Genomic DNA, 21,398 nt, shown 5'->3' with positions numbered 1-21,398 from the left:
TAGTTCTTGCCTAGCAAATCACACTCTTTTGGGACTTGCCTTTGTGATTATTTGCAATCATTACGGCCATGCCTTCCTATTAAACTTTAGGGAGTCGAATTACACTCGCAGTTTGGAGAGAGATTTTTGCGTTTCGATTCTTGCCTTAGCAAAATCACGGACAAGAATTCTAGAGCTCAAACTCATCCAATTTCTTACATTATTCTTCTGATCATCAACAAGTCCCCGATACGATGAATATTGACGTAAAGCTTGGCAGAATTTCAGTCCTAGGCTGCAGCCAGTTCGTTATATCCTAGACCTATTCTTTAGTTTGATTGCTGACTGTCCCTAGTAATCTTACTCTACAGAATTCCTTCTCTCGGTCTATCTGCTTTTATGCACGACAATGTGTTGCACCAGGTTGTGAAATTAGATGCGAATGTGGTACATCAATCTATCTCAACCGCAAGCCGCATCAGACCAACGAAGGACCACTGCCACAACGCATGAGCGAAGTCCTATACGATCTTGACGATGATGGGGAAAGTGATTGTTGGCACCATTTTGTGACTCTCTTTTCAAGCTTCAAATTCAAGAATGCTTCAGAGTTTGTAACCACTTTCCACTTTAACATTGCTTCGCAGGAGTCTCCAGCAGCATGGAGTAGTCGTGGAATGTATTCTAAGCTTCTAACTTTCAGTATCCCGAAATGGCTCAGTGTCGACATGAATTAATGGTTCCAAGTGGATTAGGATTGAAAGGGAGTCATTCTCAGAGTGCAGACCTAACTACTGAAGATCCTGTTTCTCGATTGATAATTTCTGACTCTCTATAACAGCTCTTTACTTGCAGCATCTGGTACGGTTCAATGCTTCTCATTTTACTTCTATCTCCCCAATCAACAACTCGGACAGTTGTATCTCGCTGGGCTGTGGATACGTACTCTTCCGAGTGACCTTTGCTGGTGGGTCAAGGTAATTGAAGGCCATTGTGTTCCTTCAAGAGCGAAACGGCGCTGCGCTCCTACTTGGTCGTGGGCTTCTGTCGATTGTAAAGGAAAAAAGCCTTGTAGCCCGGTTGTTTATCATTCGAATTTTCAAGAGAAGTTTGAACAATCCGAAAAATTCCGAATTCGCCACGCTGAGACTCAGGTGATGCCACCACACGTGGGAGGATTCGTATATGGGCCAGTTTGTGATGGATTAATACGAATTAGATGCATCCTCATTGCGGCTCAGATATTTACGCACCCATACTTTGAAGTTGACGCAGAGCATACTATTCAGTTTTTAGAAGCAGATGCATTAGACGAAGATTACGATCCTTATTTCTGGCCAAATGTCTATCTGGACGTTCGGGGTTCCTTCGAACCGATAATGAGTAAGCCCTCTCTGGCTGCTAATATTCTTGATCTGCCCATTGCCGGCGATCTTGAAGATAAGGATTCTACTATGAGCGTAGACGTGATCGAATACAATGCCCCAGAAGATTATTTGTGCTCAGATACAAAAGTATGGATTTGTATGGTGGGAAATATTGTTGACGGCGGAATATGCGCACTCATATTGAAAGAGTGTGAAAAGGCAAATTTTCGACGGTTCGAAAGAGTAGGATATTTGCACAACCGGGTTGGAGCCGTCGGCTCTGAGAACTACGGCTGGCAAAACAATTTTATGCGAAGGGCTGAGAGGGCGGGGCAGATAGTCATTGAGATGTTGTAAGATGGCCAAGATGATCATGCTGGGGCTGTCACACTAGGATATGAGCATACGCAAAGACTATCACGGCGACGATGCATTTGTTTCTACCCGCCCTAATATTCGTTATGGCTTTTTTCAACATATACCAACCCCATGGCATATAGAAACCTCATCCCACATGACTATCTGTTATTACAGACCTTAGCTTTAGTTTCAATAAGAATACACTCATTACACATTCTACATCATTCTTCATAGTCTAGTCTAAGCCGAGACCCAACAAATCAAAACAGCCTCTCTTGCTTACATACATGTGACTCAATTTGTCATACCAAGAGAAAAGACTGAGCATACAAATGATCTCCTAGTTTTGAAGATGTTTTAACTTGATATGATATTTCGAAGAACTTGAGAGGGAGAGCTTTGGCATGCAGTGTTTCGTACACTGTGAGGGGCAACAGTTTCTTGCAAGTTGCACCCACTACCCCAAATCGTGAAACTTTTCGATACCCAGAGCGGAAGACATAAATTACAATATCAATCGGCACCGAGTGTCATAGATTGAAAGTGGAAATGCCCCGCACGGTAATACATCAAAATGAATGAGAAAGTCCCGCGGAGACGGAGTGTATAGGTAGCTGTTACGAACTTGCGCAAGCCATTTGTTTGTATTGTGGCAATACGAGGTGAAAATTCTACATGTTACAGATTAGTTACACTCTTTGATACTGAGTTTCTTTACCTTGGTTTTGATCTTAACCTTATAGATGATATCACTACCAGTAGATATACAGTCGTGAAAAGTTATCGAAGGTCAAGCGAACTCTAATAGTCCTGATCTATGCAGTACGGCACAAAATGCTTCGGGAAGAATGCGGATACAAGATAAGTGAGATAAGAATTCTTTTTTATAAGGTATCATTTTTATCTTTTTTCCCTTTCCAGCCTGGTCAGTCTGTGCTTGTTCTACATTTTTATGATGTTTTACCTGGGACCTTTTAGAGTTACCCGTATTTATCATCATTTCTTACTAGAACTAAAGCTAATCTACACTAGTTTGTTTGTTGGGCTCAGATCCTTTTTCGCTTCCGCAGATCGTCAATCTTCTCCACGTGCGAACAACTGAACAACTGAACAACTGAACAACCAAACAATCAAACAACCTAACAACCTAACAGCCAAACAACTAAGATCCTACATGCGAATCTGATCAACACAAAACAAACTGAACCTTGAAAGTTTACTCAGTTCGAGACTTGTTGTACAGGATCGATGTGCCAACCCTAACACGTCTTGCATTGATCTTTTCATCCGTTCTGTTCTGTTCTGCGATGCGTTCAACTGATAAACAAGAAGATACGCAGGGAAGAACCTCAGAGCTCTTTTTCAAACAAACAAACTCTTTGATTCATCAATCCTGAAACATATCTGTGGATCACATCAAGATACGCCCAGAGCCATACCAGATCTTTATTTATAGCTTCGTTAGTGCTAGTATATTCGAGTAAGAGCTGAAACTAACAGAGTTCGGTGCTCGGTCGTTGTGGTTTCCGATTCTATGCTCTCTTCAAATCTTTCATTCCTTTTTCTTTCCCACGGCTTCAGAATCTAATGAAGAGCTTCACGGATCAACCAATGAGATTGAAAGTTCATCATTCGGTGTCTATTCAATCCGCGATTCCAAATGACCAATTTATGAAGTAATTGAAATCTAAGGCCCCTTCTGCACGGTCAGCAACCTACGCACTCCCAGCCTGCTGTTATTTTGAAGCCAAAGTCCATATCTAGTCAAGGTACAATCCAATAGTTCAATCTGCACAGCACGAAAATCATTTACTACCTGCTCGATCCCACGTTCTTTTCCTGATTCTGTATACCGCAAATTTGCGTACCCACTAATTGCACACTAACTTTCGTATGCTGATCGAAGACATGGCTTCACCCGAGAAGAAGGAACCGTTATACGAGTTCCCTTATAATCCAGAAGATTATGATTACCATTATTATCTAGACATTCCCTATGGATACGACGTTGAAACTTCGACTTACAATTCAGCATTAGAAACGGCGCAAGATTTTACCTCGTCAATATTCGAAGATTCTTACGAAGGAAAGATGGAGAGAAAAGATAGCTTGGAGCTGGAAGCTCTACATTCACCAAGTTCTTTATATACTACTCCAGAATCATCACCCATAGGACCGTCACAGATGGAAAGGCAACTGAGTACGAAAAGTACAAAAAGCTTTAAAAGTACACCAGGATTATTCAAAATGATGTCAATCAGGAATTTAAAACGGTCCCCTCCTCCAGAGCCGCCTTCAAGAAGTATTCGAGATACATACCCGGAAATCTTTGCTATGACTTCAGAGGAATCGCTTGCTGCGTCTACAAAGCCTTCAAGGCCATTTTCAGAAGAAACACTTGCTTCATCTCTGAAGCTCTCAAGGCCGGCATCAGAAGAAATCAAGGTACCAGTGGAAAAGAAGGAGCTTGCTGGCCCACCGGGACCTCCAGGTCTTGGAGGGCCAGGTGGACCTGGAGGACCACCAAAGGAGATCTTTCCAGAGATGGATATGGAAAATAATTTAGTAGGATGGACAGGACAAGATGATCCAGCGCATCCAAGGTATGTTTGATTTGATAGTGCGTGGCCGACACACTCATACTGACCCGAAAAAGGAATCTTCCGGATAAAAAGAAATGGTTGATGTTGGCGTCTGTCAGTCTGATTACATTCTTGAGGTATGTTTACCTGATATCCACCCCATGTCACATCTTAACTGACAAATTATAGTCCTCTATCTTCATCGATTGTAGCACCTGGTATTACACTCATGAATCAAGAGTTCGGTACTACTTCCGACATTCTAGATACCTTTGTTGTTAGTATGTTCATTTTTGGATTTGCGGCTGGGCCACTTGTTCTGTCGCCACTAAGTGAAATCTATGGACGTCAACCGATTCTCATGTATTGCAACTTCCTACTAACAATATGGTAAGTTTAACACTTGTCATGTGCTTGTCATGCAATTGAAACAATACTCACACTACCCCACCACAGGCAACTCGGATGCGCACTTGCTCCAAACATCCACCTTCTCATCCTCTTCCGCTTCCTTGCGGGCTTGGGAGGATCCGCTTGTCTCGCTATCGGTGGCGGTGTCGTTGCAGATTTATTCCCAATCCAGCAACGTGGTAAAGCACAAGCTATGTTCGTCATGGGACCACTCTTCGGCCCTGTCCTCGGTCCCGTGATCGGAGGATTCATCGCCCAACGTGCGGGATGGCGCTGGGTGTATTGGGTCCTCTTGGTTGCCTGTGCCTGTCTTTCCATCTTCTATGTGATCGTCGGAAAAGAAACATCCGCTCCCGTCCTCATCCGCCGCAAAACCGCCGCTCTCCGCAAGGAAACTGGAAATGAAGCTCTCATATCCGCATATGATGCTAAGAAACCACCTGCTGCACTGAAAATCAAAGCAGTCCTTCTCACTGGTATCGCAAGACCTTTCCGCATGATGTTCTCCTCTCCCATCCTGCCTATGCTTGCTTTGTGGATGTCTTTCATCTTTGGACTCATCTATCTCCTCCTCACATCCATCGCGCAGGTCTTTGAACAGAATTACGGATTCTCTATCGAAATCGCCTCGCTAGCATATCTAGGTCTCGGTCTCGGTTTCTTCCTTGGCATGTTCACAGTTGCCAAAACATCAGATCCTACCATCATTTCCTTGACCAAGAAGAACAACGGTGTATACCAACCTGAGTTCCGTCTCCGCAACGGTCTCTTCTTTGCTTTTTTCATCCCCGGTTCTTTCTTCTGGTACGGATGGTCCTCCTACTACCGCGTCCATTGGATCGTTCCAATTCTCGGCTTGATACCTTTCGGTTTCGGAACCATGGGTGTGTTTGCTGGTATTCAAACATACTATATTGATACCGGAAAACAATATGCAGCATCTGCCATGGCTGGTCTCACCGCCATTCGATGTTTGTTTGCGGCCTTCCTGCCGCTGGCAGGTCGGCCGTTGTATGATAATTTGGGATTGGGTTGGGGAAACAGTGTTTTGGGATTCATCGGGCTGGCTTTAATTCCTGCGCCGTTTTTCATTTATAAGTATGGTGCGAAATTGAGAGAAAGATATCCTGTTAGAGTCGATTAGATTTGTTACAGGGAATGGCATCATAGCCACGGTTTGTATAATGTCTATAATTTTTTTGTTCTCGTTAGATGTTGGAGTATACATGGCGTGTATGATGGATGGTGTTAATGATTTGCATGAAGAGCAAAGAAAAGTATATATGAATGACGGCTCCACAGTACCACCAATACCCTCCTTAGAAGTTAGTTATGTTTGTTCTTACCCGGTTTTTATATTGGGGAGGCGAAAAGCAATATTATAATATAGCAAAATAGAACATCCACTTAATTTATCTCGCGATTGTGACTTGAAAGTTGTGCAGGTGAGCAAATAGCCTCAATCTATGCAAATGAAGTGTGAACGAAATCAAAGTCCATCATTGATATTTAGTTCTACATGCCATTTTCTTGTACAGAAAGTATTCTCAACCCGCAATAGAATGCAACTCTTATTGTTTCGAGAGGTCATTCTTGCAAGTGAGCCTACAGAACTTCATAATGGTAACAATGTTCATATCGCTGCATGCCCCCTGCTGTTCAAGAACGATTGACTCCCAAAATGACATCTGAGTAGACACTGTCGAAATCTTAGCACAAATTGTAGCCGAAGAACACTTCGATAGTCAACTTTAGATCCGGCACAAGTCATGTTGTCTTTTGATGTTGGTATAGCAACATCCCGTGTTCCACTGGTATGGCTAGAATTTGATCTGGAAGAAAATGAAAGAAATGGTGAAGTATCATCGACATAGCATTGAGATACTTCAAATGAGATCGCAATGATCAAATATTGTCATTTTGTCTAAGCAAGTTTTCATGAGAAATGGCAACTTGCCTATAATTATGCTTTTCCCTACCCCATATAAACGCCGTTTTGAATCCCCAACTCCATTTCCTTTCAGCACTTCCCAGTACAAGACCTCCCCTACGAAGTCGCAAAAAGCGTATCCTCATCTCTCAAATACTCTCCCGCATCCGCCTGTCGGAAACAAACAATACCGGTAGGATCCAATCTTCTCGCCTCCTGTGTGCTTCTCGCCGTAACCCCAAATCCCAATGGTGTATCGTTCATACTGTACACCACCACACCCTGATGCTCAGGACAATCTTCAGACCATCTCCCTACATGCGCTTTCACAATGTGACCACCGTAGAGGAAGGGCATTTCTCCATTCGCCTTGACCCAGACCTTATAACGGGCGTGTTCGGCGAGGATAGGGAGCGCGGTAATGTGAATACGGAATTTGCCCGATTTTGTGAATTTTCCTAGGAGGGTATGTTAGATACCTATCAGATCTTCGCATTTTTGCATGCTTGCAATGAGAATTGGAACACCTACCCAGACAGATTCCCAATGACAACAACTTATCTCTCGAGATAGAAGTCGCAAGATTTGCGAGCGATAATCGTACATAATAACATCTTGATTGTTGCACGCGGAAAACATATCGATCAGCATTGGGAGTGTTGTCCAATGGCGCAATGAGATTCTTCAACGAGTTTCCCGTATACCCAGCCAATTTGGCAAAGAGAGTTTGGGTTTCTGGTTCGGTGAGAGGACGCATTTTGGAATTGAGATGTTGGGATAAGAATTGTTTGTGAAGTGTGCGAAATGGATGTTGAAGCTCTAGATTTAGATGATCGAGTTCCTTCCTGTGAATTTTTTTTGGCGGGCCGATGTTATTTACTTTACTGATAAGGCTGGAAATCTTTTTTTTTTTGCGGGTGAACCTGCGGCCGCTTGGTATGTGCCCGCTTTAGAATATTTTCTACAGAACCCTGGTTGGAACTTTTTTTCGATCGATAACTTTTATACAAATTTCATATCACCATTGGTTTTTTTGCGATATAAGTAAAGATGGCAAAAGTACCAGCAGTTAAGAGGCGCAAGCTTACACCTCCGCCAAATGAGGGAGAAGATTCATCTCCGTCGACGTTAGAGAATGCGCCAAATTCGAATGCATTTTTCAAGACGGCTTCGAAATGGAATTTAGAACAGGATTACGAAATGAGACCGCGCAAAGGAAAGAAGGATAAGAAAGAAAGTACACGATTGCCAATTAAGACTAAGGAAGGATTGGTTGAACAAGTGGAAGCGCCGGTGGAAGTTAATGAGGAGGAAAGTGATTTAGAATGGATTGGCGCGGATGATGTTGAGGAGGATGAGGAGCCCGAAGAAAAGGTCGAGACAAAACCTTCTGTGCCGATACGACAGCAGATTCTCGAAGCAAAGGAGGAATTGGCACGTATAGCATTGATGTTAAATGAGGATCCGGAAGAAAATGTAGGAGCATTTAGAGCCATAGCAGAATTTGGAAAATCGCACAACATTACGATCAAGAAATTGGCATTGGCTACACAATTGGCTGTTTATAAGGATGTTATTCCAGGATATAGGATACGATCTTTATCGGAAGATAATATGGAAGAAAAAGTTTCGAAGGAGGTGCGAAAGTTGAGGGCGTATGAACAGGCTCTCGTGGGAGGATATCAAGGATATGTGAAGGAATTGGGCAGACTCGCGACAGCTGGAAAAACTCAAAAAACAAGTGATGGTGGCGCAGGTCTTTCGACGGTTGCTATATCTTGTGCATGCGCATTGTTAGAAGCTGTACCCCATTTCAATTTCAGATCAGATCTATTGAAGATATTGGTTGGAAAGCTCAGTACGAGAAAGGTGGACGCCGAATTTGTCAAGTGTCGAGAGACTATTGAAACGTTGTTTAAGAATGACGATGATGGAGCCTCATCTTTGGATGCGGTGAATATTTTAACGAGAATGATGAAAGGAAGAGGATACAGAGTAGATGAAAGTGTATTGAATACCTTCTTACATTTAAGATTATTATCCGAATTCTCTGGAAAGGCATCAACGAATCATGTCGATCATGAGGAAGACAGTTTTGGAGGCAAGAAACTCAAGGAAAAGAGAGTATTCCGCACCAAAAAGGAGCGAAAGTTGATGAAGGAACGAAAAGCGGTTGAAAAAGAGATGGTTCAAGCAGATGCAACAGTCAGTCACGAAGATCGTGAGAGAATGCAGTCAGAAACCTTGAAACTAGTCTTTGTGACATATTTCCGCATTCTTAAAGTTCGATCTCCATCTCTCATGGGTGCCGTACTTGAGGGTTTGGCTCGCTACGCTCATCTCATCAATCAAGATTTCTTCGGTGATCTTCTCGAAGCACTTAAAGATCTGATTGGTCATGCCGAAACAGGAGATGATCTCGAGGAAACCGAAGCAGAAGACGAGAACTCCGAGACCTCTCGCAATCTCACTCGTGAATCTCTCCTCTGCATCATCACCGCATTTGCACTTCTCGAAGGCCAAGACGCCCATAAAGCTCAAGCCTCACTAAGCTTAGATTTAAGTTTCTTCATCACTCATCTCTACCGTACTCTCCACGCCCTCTCTCTCAACCCCGATATCGAACTCTCTTCCAAATCCCTCCATCTCCCCGATCCACACGCCCCTTCCACAACAGACAATAAAGTCAACATCCAAACCACCACCGTTCTCCTCCTCCGCTCGCTCTCTTCCGTCCTCCTCCCCCCCCTCGCTGCCCGCGCGGTCCCCCCCCTCAGAATCGCAGCCTTCACGAAACAACTCATGACATGCGCCCTCCAACTCCCGGAGAAATCGGCTACCGCCATGATGGCTCTCTTAGGTAAAGTCGCAAAGATCCACGAGACTAAGGTGAAGAGTCTCTGGAATACGGAAGAGAGAAAGGGTGATGGTATGTTCGATGGGTGTAGTGCGGAAGTCGAAGGAAGTAATCCCATGGCTAGCACCATCTGGGAAGGAGAATTGTTAAGGCGTCATTATTGTCCGGCGGTGAGAGAGGGTATGAAAGTGGTGGAGAAGAATGTGATTGGGTTGAGATGAGTACCTAGGTAGGGATTGAAAAAACAATCAAGTAGACTGTGGATAATGTGTGCGAGAGAGGTTGAAATAAATACATATTTCTAGACCATTTTTTATTATTATCATATATTGTATGTATGCATCATGAATCTAGGATTGTGAATGATTATTTAATACAAATAAGAAAAATAATTGGGGTATATAGTTATACATGTTCGCAAATCCTCTAGTCATCTAGCCATCCATCTATAAGCCCAGGTATAAGCTATAAGCTCCAACGCCAAAAATACACACCTGTCTATCAATCTATCGTTGTCAAGACGCCTACTCATAATCCCAATCCCTATTTCCGTCGAAGTCGAAGTTGAAAATGGGGATAATGTCTCTCTCTGTGTACAGTACCTCCTTACAAACATCAATAAACCCATGAAAAACTCCATACATGCCACCCCTCCACTCCACCCCGCCCATCCCCATCCCCCCCAAAGCCATCAAACTCTCAAAATGCCTTCCCAATCCCCATCTCCCCCATCAACCTCTCCACTCCCTCCCTCCCCCTCCCCAAAACTACTATCCTCCCCCCCTCCCTCCCCTCATGCACATGACTAATCTGACTCAACATCTGCGCAAACTTTCGATCAATGGTTGCTTGGCTTTGCCAATCGAGGGAGGTGAGGGCCGAGAGAGTGACTGAGAGAGCGTTGATGATTATGCTGGTTACTATTAGGGCTGGGGGAGGTTAGTTTATTTTTTGGGAAGGGGAGGGGAAAGGAAGGAAATACAGACCTTTCATATCAACATCCGAACTACGTTTTAAAGATGCGATGGAGGAGATGACGAGAGAGGCGATCGAGAGAATCACGGAGGCGTAGACGGAAAAACGTTTCCAGAATTTGGCGGTGAGGAAGTAGGGTTCCTGTGGGGTGGGGTGGGTTAGTATGTTTGTTTTTGAGAGGGTTGTGTTGAGGGATGAGAAGCAGGGCAGGAATTGGATGGAATTCGGGGACTTTCTGGATTTATGTGGTAGGGTGTCTGGGTCTCGTCGTGGATGGAGGGCTTGTCGCTGTGCGATGATAGAGATTACTTGATCTCGGATGTATCAATAGCATTCATCATCCTTTTCTTCCCTTCTCTTTCAAACAACGACGAGCTTTCTCGAAAATTTGCGACTCTCGTCCCCAATCAAAATTGCATCTCCTGGCTATCCCATCCCATCATCTCACCAATCATCAATCCCCCAAATGAAAACTGACCGTGACATCCCCCATCCCCATGCAATCCACCCTCATAACGACAACAACAACAACAACAATAAAAACAAATAATAAAAAATCTCACAAACCTTAATAGGAAACAATCCCGCAGCATCAAGAGCCATATCCTCATTCTTCACATCTGAAGTTTTTCCCAAGCTCTGTGGTCTTTGGGTTTCTTTTCGCTCTAGTCGTGCTTCGAACATTGTTGGGAGGAGAGTGAGATGCGATGGTTAGGTAGGCTGCTGGAGTAGGGTACCGGTGTAGGTATTCCTCGTTTCGGTAGTCGGTTGGTTATTTGGGTGTGGTGTTTCTCGTGTGTGTATATCTCTGTGTGTATGCGCACCTCGAATCAAAATTGAAATATCCAATGTATTGATTTCGGGTATCGCTTTGATGTGTAAGATATCGATATAGATACGATGGACGACAGAGAGAAAGAAACCGCAAGACTATAACACCTCAAACGCAGCCAGAAATCAATGACGTGATGCACGATTAACCTACAGTATGATAGAGGAAAATGCATGTACAGTATGTATGTATGTACGCATGTATGCATGAAAGCATGAAAGCATAAAAGCCAAAACCACACAGAAAAGAAGAGTTGCGGGGAAATTCAATATCTGATTCAGTATCGGATCGCGGATGTGCGGTGCAGGTGCAGTGCAGGGTCGCGTGATGAGGTTGGGGAGGGTGATTGGGAGGAATGATGGGTATTTATGGTGGTTTTGTATGAGAGAGATATTAACCTTGCTGAGTACTAGCTAATAAGTAAGTAATAAGTGTTCTACGGCTATGATATTGTGAGGTTGGTGGATGGATGGTTACTGGTGATGTGATGCGATGTGATGTATGCACGAGATGGGATCGTGTAAGTTATCTATTGCTTACTTTTGCATTACTTTTGCATGGAATAGGTCCTTGCAATTTCAAGGTTTGTCAGAGTTTAAGTGTTTTGAATCGATATGTGAGTATCATTATGATTGACGAGAATATTATTATGCAAGTCATTAAGTTTTGAATAAGGTAGTATTGATTATATAATTTAGGGAATCATTATAATAACGTAATTTATCAGTGGGTTGGCTATATTAATGGATTAATCATTTTTACCTCAAATTATCACTTCAAAGCTATATTATTCAATAATAATTAAATCAATTAATTAAAATTATTAAAAATCTAATAATTTAAAATTTATTACATTATTTTAATAGATTCTTATATTATAATCTGGTTTTCTATATTCACTATAACATTAATTAAAAAATACTTCCCTATTAAAATTCCCTTCTTTTTAACACTCATTATATTAAATCTAAATATCAATTTTTTACTAAAATAATATATCAAAAGCCTTTTATTCAATAAACATTCCTTTTTAATATAATTAGGTTTTTTTTATATATCAATATTTACTTAATACTTCATTTATTATTTAAAGTATACAATTCTTTACATTTAAAAGTATATTTTTATAAGCTAATCTTTTTATACCCTTAATTAAAATTAATACAATCTCAAATATAAGTATAAAGGAGCTTACTTGATAATAAGTTATTCGAGATTTAATTAATATTGATTAAGAAAAAGCTTTAATTAAATTACAAAGGGTTTAAAAGATTTATTAATCTAAATTGAAAAAGGAAGGGGTAAGTATATAAATTCGAATATTTAATTTCAAGAATATAGTTTTAGAATTGAATAGAATTAAATCTATTCCTTGAAATTCTGATTTTATATTCTAAAAAGTAATTGATTCCTTATATATAATTTTAAAAGCTATAAAGAATTCAATCTTTGAAATATAATTAATATATATTTTAATAAATCTATTAACTTAATTATTATATAAACATTTTAGATTACTAAAATAGTTAATATCAAATAATTAAATTAAATAATTTGAATATAATAGTAAATATAAATATATAATATTATTCTCTTTATAATATATTTAAAAAGCTATTAATTTATAATTTTTATATTTATTTAATATTAATATTCGATATTTACTCTTTCTTTAATTCTTAACATATTTATTAAAATGTTTCAATTATTTTGAATCTGTTTTATTATTTGTTCATTCATTAAATATAGATTTAATAGCTTATTATATAAAAAGAATGGTTTTGATATATCAATTAGAGAGATAGATTTGTTTTTAGATTATTAGAAATAGGAGAATAATTTTGTTCTTTTTATTTCCATATATTATTGCTATAGTTTATTCTCGATTACCTAATTATATAAATTTATTTCTATTATATCTTTTAATATTAATAATAATCATTATTATATATATAATTCCTATTATAAAGTCTGTTTTATCGAAATTATAAAAATCTTTATTCAAAATGCTATATTTCACTTATATATTTATAACTAATCAAAACCATTCTTTAATAAACTTGAGATCCTTATAAAAAGTTTTTTGGAAATTATAAATATAATTAAAATATATTTTTAATTCGATTTGATACTTTACAAATCGATATATTTAAAACTTTCTAATACATTTTATACTTTTCAATTTAAGAATATAATTTTTTATATTTTTATATTCTTAAATTTAAATAAAAAACCTTTTAAATTTATATCAAGAATATATTGAATAAGTACTTTCTCTTTTAATTCAATTCAATTATAACTTTTTAATTGATTTTTAATTATATTAGATTTACCTCGAATTTTATTATTTAATATAGTTCAAAGTATATAATAAAACTAAACTATTTTTCGAATTGATAATTTTTTAATTAATTTAATAACTTGAATAATTAAGATTATATATACTTTTTTAAAACAAATTTTTATAATTAATTATGAAGAAAATATATATTAAATATAGAATAATAATTTAAAGTAAAAGTGGCCGATTTATTAATATAACCAACCTACTAATAAACTACGTTATGGTTTATTAGTATGTATATTATATTAGTATATACACCACTTCAAAATACATCAAAATTAGTCTTTTATTAATATTTTTATCAATTTATTTATTATTATTTTTTCTCTAAAAAAGTTTTCTTATAAATAATAAAAATGAAATATTTATAAAATTTAATCTTTTTATAAATATCTCAATTATAACTTAAGAATGTTATACTTTATATTACAAAAATCTATTTCTTTGAATAACTTTTTTATTATTATAAGATTTTACTATTTTGATTCATTTTTATATTATTTATATAGATAAATATAATATCTATAAAGAAAAATTAAATTATATTAATAAATAAAAAAAGTGTACAATTATATACAACCGTTTTTTATATATAAAAATAATAATACACGTACTAATATAATACACATACTAATAAACTACATTATACTAATAAACTACGTTATACTATAATTAACATAGTTTATTAGCATATGACCTATATCAATATATAGCTCATTTTCATTTCAACTTATACTTTCAAATCTATATTATTTAATAACAATTGAAATAATTAATTAAAATTATTAAAAATCTAATAATTTAAAATCTATTATATTATTTTAATAGGTTCTTATATTGTAACCTATCTTTTTATATTTATTATAATATTAAATAAAAAATTCTTTTTTATTAAATTTATTCTCTTTTTAATACTTATTATATTAAATTTACATATCAATCTTTTATTAAGATAATATATTAAAAGCTTCTTATTTAGTAAATACTTCTCCTTAATATAATTAGGTTTTTTATATATATTAATACTTATTTAATATCTTATTCATTATTCAAAGTATATAAATCTTTATATTTAAAAATATATTTTTATAAGCTAATTATTCTATATCTTTAATTAAAGCTAGTACAATCTCAAATATAAATATAAATAAACTTAATTAATAATAAGTTATTCGAGATTTAACTAATATTTATAACGATCCTATCATATTAGTAGATTACTTAGGGATTCACATAATTCATAATCCTGTATATTACCACTTCTCTTTTAAAAGCTTTTTTAGCTTTTTATTTTAATATTCTAAATAATATAATCGTTATATTATATTAAGGTTATATAAATTTTAAAAAAGCTTTTAATTGTTCCTACAAAACTTTCTACCGTTAATCTACTCGCTGAATACTTATTACTTATTGTTACGGAGGTACCCGCACCGCAACATGGATTATAAGATAAACCTAAGGCCTTGGTGTTGGAACCTACGAAAACAGCACTGTAGGGACAGTTGAATTAAAGGGTAACTAAAGATAGAGGTAACCAGATAAGTAATCAGTGATTAAAAGATAGGTACCCTATCTTTTGTTGTTACCTACCCTACAGTGGGCACAGGGTAAGCAGCAGTCACAGGTTAGATAAGCGGTGGCATTATTACCAATCACGGGATGGACATCACGTGATTAGAAAACCGATTTGTCGAAATCGGCTTTACGGTAATCGACTTGTCGATTCATAAGGTACGAAGATCTATATAAGGAAATGGGTTTCATTATAATGTAGAGCTTCGTGCTCAAGAACAATCATTAGTTTCATTACTATAGTTACGAGAATTGCAACCAGTTACAACCTTATTGAATTCCTACTTGAAGTTTAGTCTAAACCACCTCGAGAGAACTCTAGACACTTCCACGTGACCCTAGAGGCAGCTCCCGTAACACCTTACTCTCAATAAGCTGATATTTTATTATTATATTACTTAAAGTTTTCTTATTTTATCAATAATAAATTCAAAGATTCTAAATCTAATATACAAATTATAAGAATTAATTAATTTGAAATATTAATATACTTATATAATTAATACTATAACAAAATATCTTATTTAATTAATCTATTAGATTAATTTATATTCTATTAGCATTCTCATTACTCCTTTATTAATATTATTAATAAAAAACATATTTCAAATAAATTTTCTTTTCTTAATTTATTTTATCTTTTAATAATTCTTAAAACCTCCTCCTATTAGTTTCAAAGTTTTTTTTATAAAAATAATGAAACTATAAAATGTATATTTCTATAAAATAATTAATAATATTATAAATCATATTATAAAAAATATTAAGATTAATATTGAAATTGTAAATTAAATATTAGAAATAATAAAGAATATAGATTATAATATAATTAAGTTATAGAATTACATTTAGAATATTAATATATTCGAAGATGAGCTTTTTAGAAGGAAAAAGTAATATAACAATTCTGTTATATTAATAAATCGCTTAGGAACTCATATAATCTACAATCCTATATATTATCACTTTCCTCTCAAGAACTCTTTCAGCTCTTTACCTTAGTATTCTAAATGATGTAATCATTACAATATTAATTAAAAAAAAGCTTTAATTAGATTATAAAGGGTTTAAAAGATTCATTGATTTAGATTAAAAAAGGAGGGGATAGATATACAAACTCGAATATCTAATTTCGAAAATATAGTTTTAAAATTAAATAGAATTAAATCTATTCCTTGGAATTTTAATTTTATATTCTAAAAAATGATTAATTTCTTATATATAATTTTAAAAGCTATAAAGAATTCAATCTTTGAAATATAATTGATATATACTTTAATAAATTTATGAATTTAATTACTATATGAGCATTTTAGATTATTAAAACAATTAATATTAAACAATTAAATTAAATGATTTAAATGTGATAGTAAAGATAAATATATAATATTATTCTCTTTATAATATATTTGGAAAATTATTAATTTATAGCTTTTATACTCATTTAATATCAACATTTGATATTTACCTTTTTTCGATTTTTAATATACTTATCGAAATATTTCAATTATTCTAAACTTGTTTTATTATTTGTTTATTTATTAGATATAAGTTTAATAGTTTAATTCATAGAAAGATTGATTTCAATATATTAATTAAAAAGATAAATCTATTCTTGAATTATTAGAAATAAAGGAATAATTTCATTCTTTTTATTTCCATATATTATTATTATAACTTATTCTTAATTACCTAATTATACTAATTTATTTCTACTACATCTCTTAATATTAATAATAATTATTATTATACATATAATTCCCATTATAAAATCTGTTTTATTAAAATTATAGAAATCTCTATTTAAAATATTATATTTCACTCATATATTCATAACTAATTAAAACCATTCTTTAATAAGCTTAGAATCCTTTAAAGAGTTTTTTGAAAGTTATAAACATAATTAAAACACATCTTTAATTTGATTCAATATTTTACAAATTAATATACTCAAAGCTTTTTAATATTCTTTATACTTCTTGATTTAAAAATATAATTTGTTATATCTTTTACATTCTTAAGTTTAGGTGAAAACCCTTTTAAATTTATATTGAATATATATTCAATAATAATATCTTTTTCTAGTTCTAAAAGATTATAAGATTATCGAAACATGTGACCAACAACATAACATTACATATCACACTTTACCCCATATACACACACAAAGTATATAAATAGAGATAATACATATATATACATATAACAATTCTCTTTTCATACAAAAAGAGAAAATAGAAATAAACAATTCATTTACTTATACATATTATATATACACACCTTACTAAGTCTGTCCAACAAAGATTTATATTGATATTCTATATGAGAAATAAAAACATTAATTCTATACTGTAATATCATATATAAAATATTATATATATTAGTAATTTTTCGAATACTTTGTTTCTTATCTTTCTAAATAACTTTAATAATAAGGAGTATACAGGCTTCTTGATTATTCGAATTCATAATAAATTGTTAATAAAACATATATTGAAAAAGAAAGATATGAATTGAAATAAAAATAGGCCATATACTGATATGGGCTATATGCTGATAAACTACGTTAATGGTTTTTAATCGTTATAAATTATTATGTTAAGATTAACGTGGTTCATATACGAGTGGATCATATCATTGAACGAATTACTTGAAAATATAATACTAGGGTATAGCTGTTTGTCGAACATCAAAATTACATCAAAACCCATATAAATTATTTATACTTTATTGAATGAATATAATATATATATTAATAAATTTCATATTAGTTTATTTAGTTTCATTTGAAATTTAAGAAAAGAAATATCACTTATTTTTAAGATTTTTATTTATTATAAAATATATATAAAAGATTAATAGAAATTAAAAATATTGAAATTTACTAAAAAAAAAAAAAAAAAAAACTTTCCTTTCAATATTAATTCAATCTTATAAATATCAGTATATATTTATTTTAAAATAATCAAAATTTAAACAATAAATTCTTTATTATATAATAAAATCAAATATAAAATTTTAATTAAATTCAATGATTTTAAATATTTCTTTTTTACAATTATAAATAAGACAAAATGTCTGTTTTTAATGCGATTTTTGAAACCGACGAACAGCTGTATACGGTTACTATATACTAAAATTAGTCATTTTTGATATTCTTATTTTAATAATCAATTATTATTTTTAAAAGAAAAAATCATCAAAAATAATAATAAAAATGAAATATTTAGAATATTTAGGTTTTTTTAAAAAAAAATTTAGCTTGAAATTGTTATACTTTATATTACCAAAAACTGTTTTTCTTTAACAACTTTAATAATACTTAGAATTAATTTTTAAATAAAAATTAGATTCTTAAGATAATTAAAAAAATTAGATTCTATATATAAAATTCTTAAAAGATTCTACTAACTTATATTATAATAAACTAATAATAATTATACTTTATATAATTACAAATCAAACTCGATCATTGAGTTCAGCTCGGCTTTTAGACTTTCCTTGAAATGCCATTCCATGATATCCTCTTTGCTTCCGATTCCAGAATAGCCAAAACGCCTATTAGAAAGAAGATTCATTCATCCCAGTCGTAGTAACTTATTCCATATTCAAAATTGGGCTGGAGACGATCCAGTCAAATATCACACTAAGCACCCCACGCACCAAAAACATCCTGCCACCAACCATCATCCCACAACTCCTGCCCCATATCCAAATTGAAAGTTGGGAGTTCGAAACCCTGACCTTGAGTTTGAGGTATGGATTCCGTACCCATAGTTCCATTTCCATTTCCATTTGCAAACTTGTCACTCGACGCATTACTCGAAGTTTCCCCCGCGATCTTGGCATCCCACCACGTTTTAATCAATCCAATTCTCTTCGCATTAGAAGTATATATATCAACATCATCTACCCTCGTCAATCCAGTATCTAGTCCAGCTTCGTCTTTAACATTCTCCCACGTCTTGACAATTTGATCTAGGATGAGCGAGAAATCGAGTTGTTGACGCACAAGTTGGACATCCCATTGTGGATCTTCGAATACGGATAGACGATAGAGAGCTACCATGCAATGTGCCATGTGTGTATAGATTGGGAAGGTAAATGAGGTGTGATCTCTACATGGTGTAGAAAAGTAGAGTTCAAACCATGATTTTACAGATTAGAAACAGAGGGAAAGGGATTCTAGACGTTGGAAATCAGGCATGTCAGCAAGAGGTTCTTTGGAGAGAGCAACTTCGTGGATCGTAAGTTCAGTGTTGTATAGATGCATCAAAAAAGTACCTGTGTATGAATAGTTAGTATTACTGTTTATGCATAAACAACTTTCATTTGTTTTGACAAACATACAGTTTTCTCGAACTTCATTTGGAATTTGTTGTCTGAATGTTTCCATCTGATTTCTCAAAGCCTTTAGATAGAAGACAGCAGGTGCTTTGAACGCGGTACTTCCATCGCCTGCTGCATCATACCACGGGGCGTCTTTCACGCGCTCCTGAATTTGTTGTAATTGTACAATTTGAGTCATGAGTGTATCATGAAGTAACTCAGGCTTTGCAGAGAGTATCTTTAAACATTCATCTGCGTACGGTGTCCATCGGAGAGTGTCAATCTTTTGGACATATAATGAAAAGCTAGACGAAATTAGACATCCCTCATAAACCAGATCGGAAGAACGTACCTAGAGCTTAGAGAGTACAAGCAAAGTAAAGCTCTTTTTTCGTGTTGCGATCCAACTGCAGGTATAAATGGTTTTGGACATCCTCGGGCGTCAAAGTTCAAAAATAAATGCGGTGCCTCTTTCTGTGGTGATTTGTTCAATCCGAGATCGAATACTATTCCCATAGCAAGTTGAATCATACTACTCCACTAAAAAGCAATGGGTCAGAGTATGTTTCGTACTGGACAAGTTAAAGATGACCTACCACTGGTCTCTGTTGGTAATGACATTGACTTCTACTCAATGTTAATATCCAATCCCCAATCAAGCATTGAGCTCACATACCATGCAATATAAGTTAATAGCCCCCACAAAAGATCAAGATTGCGCTCGCCAGAAATAAGTAGTTTTTGACATAAAAGTTGACGGATATGCATCCCCAATGCGATTTGTGTTGAAGTCCTCTTTGCTGTAGCCATTACAATGGCCAACCACCAAAATGGATTCTCTTTCTTGAATTTATGGACATTCGTATCTGGCGGTATGACAATAAATGGTAGGTACCTTGCCGAATTAGTTCGAAAGTAATATAGTGTATTCTCTTCTTCTGTCAGAGACAATTCTAAGTCAGGTGGAATAAGAGACACAGATGATGTTGCCGTGGATATATTAGTAGCACAGTAATCACCACTAGTATCACGAAGAGGCTTCCCAACGGCTGGTCCTGGCAGAGGCGGATGAACAGGGATGGAGTTCAAACTATAAGAACTATTGGGGGGAAGCTTAAGGTCGATCGCTACAAGTCCTCTTACGGGCGGGTTACCGGTCTTTGATCCCGTCTGATATTTGAAGCCCTGAGTATTATCTCTAAGGTCAGACGACACAGTATGGTCTAATACCGTTGAAGAAGGGGGAGTATTTTGATCTTGTGTAGCTGCAGTCAATAACGAAACTAGTCCATCAAGCTTTTGCTCGAGCTCGGCAGTTCTCGTAGCTGCGGTTCTCCTCACTGACTTTCGTCTTCTGGTTCTGGTGATTGGCTGGCAGTCCTTGATGAGTCTATGGCATCTAGAAGGTATTAGTTTGTCTCTTGAATGATCTAGTCATACAAGATCCGAAAGAAAAAAGCCCTAGACTAGTAAACTGCCGCGCCCTTTTTTTCAACCACACATAGATTCCAAATACATTGTGCTGTTTGAAGGTTGGTCAACGTTTCCATTTCAAAACCGCCAAACTCGAAATTACCATAGACTGACACAGTTTTCAAGTTTGGAAATCGGCCCACTGAACTCGGCATTCTAGCAAACACAGACGGATTCGCTACATGCAGAAAGAAGTCCACCAGCAATCCCAGTACCATGGAATTGGAACCGCATCACGTGATATAATTGCACATAACATACCTTTCGCAAGCAGCAACACCATTCTTTTCTACGCATTTAACCTTGGCTTTCGCACAATTGACACAAGCTTTGCCATGTTTTGGCGTTACACTATTCTCCTTAGAAGGCTCCTCCATTTTCTTA

The 21,398-nt window shown here is 35.3% G+C and overlaps 7 protein-coding genes across 7 annotated transcripts; 3 read left to right on the top strand and 4 right to left on the bottom strand.

Moving 5' to 3' along the window:
- Nucleotides 1–233: 233 nt before the first annotated feature.
- Nucleotides 234–1,703, top strand: EAF01_008005 (uncharacterized protein; the record flags this gene model as incomplete). The annotated part of the gene is made up of 3 exons (XM_038916261.1): nucleotides 234–283; nucleotides 335–658; nucleotides 821–1,703. The coding sequence occupies 3 exons, from the start codon at nucleotides 234–236 to the stop codon at nucleotides 1,701–1,703; spliced, it is 1,257 nt and encodes a 418-aa protein (XP_038768732.1).
- A 1,896-nt stretch (nucleotides 1,704–3,599) lies between these two features.
- Nucleotides 3,600–5,843, top strand: EAF01_008004 (uncharacterized protein; the record flags this gene model as incomplete). The annotated part of the gene is made up of 4 exons (XM_038916260.1): nucleotides 3,600–4,309; nucleotides 4,363–4,425; nucleotides 4,478–4,678; nucleotides 4,745–5,843. 4 exons carry the CDS (start codon nucleotides 3,600–3,602, stop codon nucleotides 5,841–5,843), a joined length of 2,073 nt encoding a protein of 690 aa, XP_038768731.1.
- Nucleotides 5,844–6,746: 903 nt separating this feature from the next.
- Nucleotides 6,747–7,386, bottom strand: EAF01_008003 (uncharacterized protein; the record flags this gene model as incomplete). Its single annotated transcript, XM_038916259.1, has 2 exons — nucleotides 6,747–7,087; nucleotides 7,161–7,386. The coding sequence occupies 2 exons, from the start codon at nucleotides 7,384–7,386 to the stop codon at nucleotides 6,747–6,749; spliced, it is 567 nt and encodes a 188-aa protein (XP_038768730.1).
- Nucleotides 7,387–7,679: 293 nt separating this feature from the next.
- EAF01_008002 (uncharacterized protein) lies at nucleotides 7,680–9,707 on the top strand (the record flags this gene model as incomplete). The annotated part of the gene is made up of 1 exon (XM_038916258.1): nucleotides 7,680–9,707. One exon carries the CDS (start codon nucleotides 7,680–7,682, stop codon nucleotides 9,705–9,707), a length of 2,028 nt encoding a protein of 675 aa, XP_038768729.1.
- A 478-nt stretch (nucleotides 9,708–10,185) lies between these two features.
- On the bottom strand, nucleotides 10,186–11,755 carry EAF01_008001 (uncharacterized protein; the record flags this gene model as incomplete). Its single annotated transcript, XM_038916257.1, has 3 exons — nucleotides 11,029–11,755; nucleotides 10,473–10,602; nucleotides 10,186–10,415 (listed from the first exon to the last, which is right to left on the bottom strand). Exons 1-3 carry the CDS (start codon nucleotides 11,143–11,145, stop codon nucleotides 10,186–10,188), a joined length of 477 nt encoding a protein of 158 aa, XP_038768728.1. The 5' UTR covers nucleotides 11,146–11,755.
- Nucleotides 11,756–18,858: 7,103 nt separating this feature from the next.
- On the bottom strand, nucleotides 18,859–19,293 carry EAF01_008000 (uncharacterized protein; the record flags this gene model as incomplete). The annotated part of the gene is made up of 1 exon (XM_038916256.1): nucleotides 18,859–19,293. One exon carries the CDS (start codon nucleotides 19,291–19,293, stop codon nucleotides 18,859–18,861), a length of 435 nt encoding a protein of 144 aa, XP_038768727.1.
- Nucleotides 19,294–19,374: 81 nt separating this feature from the next.
- Nucleotides 19,375–21,391, bottom strand: EAF01_007999 (uncharacterized protein; the record flags this gene model as incomplete). Its single annotated transcript, XM_038916255.1, has 6 exons — nucleotides 19,375–19,496; nucleotides 19,563–19,846; nucleotides 19,894–20,081; nucleotides 20,138–20,165; nucleotides 20,218–20,940; nucleotides 21,276–21,391. 6 exons carry the CDS (start codon nucleotides 21,389–21,391, stop codon nucleotides 19,375–19,377), a joined length of 1,461 nt encoding a protein of 486 aa, XP_038768726.1.
- Nucleotides 21,392–21,398: the final 7 nt, after the last annotated feature.

This window comes from Botrytis porri (genome assembly GCF_014898465.1).
Source record: "Botrytis porri strain MUCL 3234 chromosome Unknown BPOR_010, whole genome shotgun sequence".
In the NCBI taxonomy this organism is placed as follows: domain Eukaryota; kingdom Fungi; phylum Ascomycota; class Leotiomycetes; order Helotiales; family Sclerotiniaceae; genus Botrytis; species Botrytis porri.
Note: the sequence above shows the minus strand (reverse complement) of the source record. Positions and strands in the feature narration are given on the sequence as shown.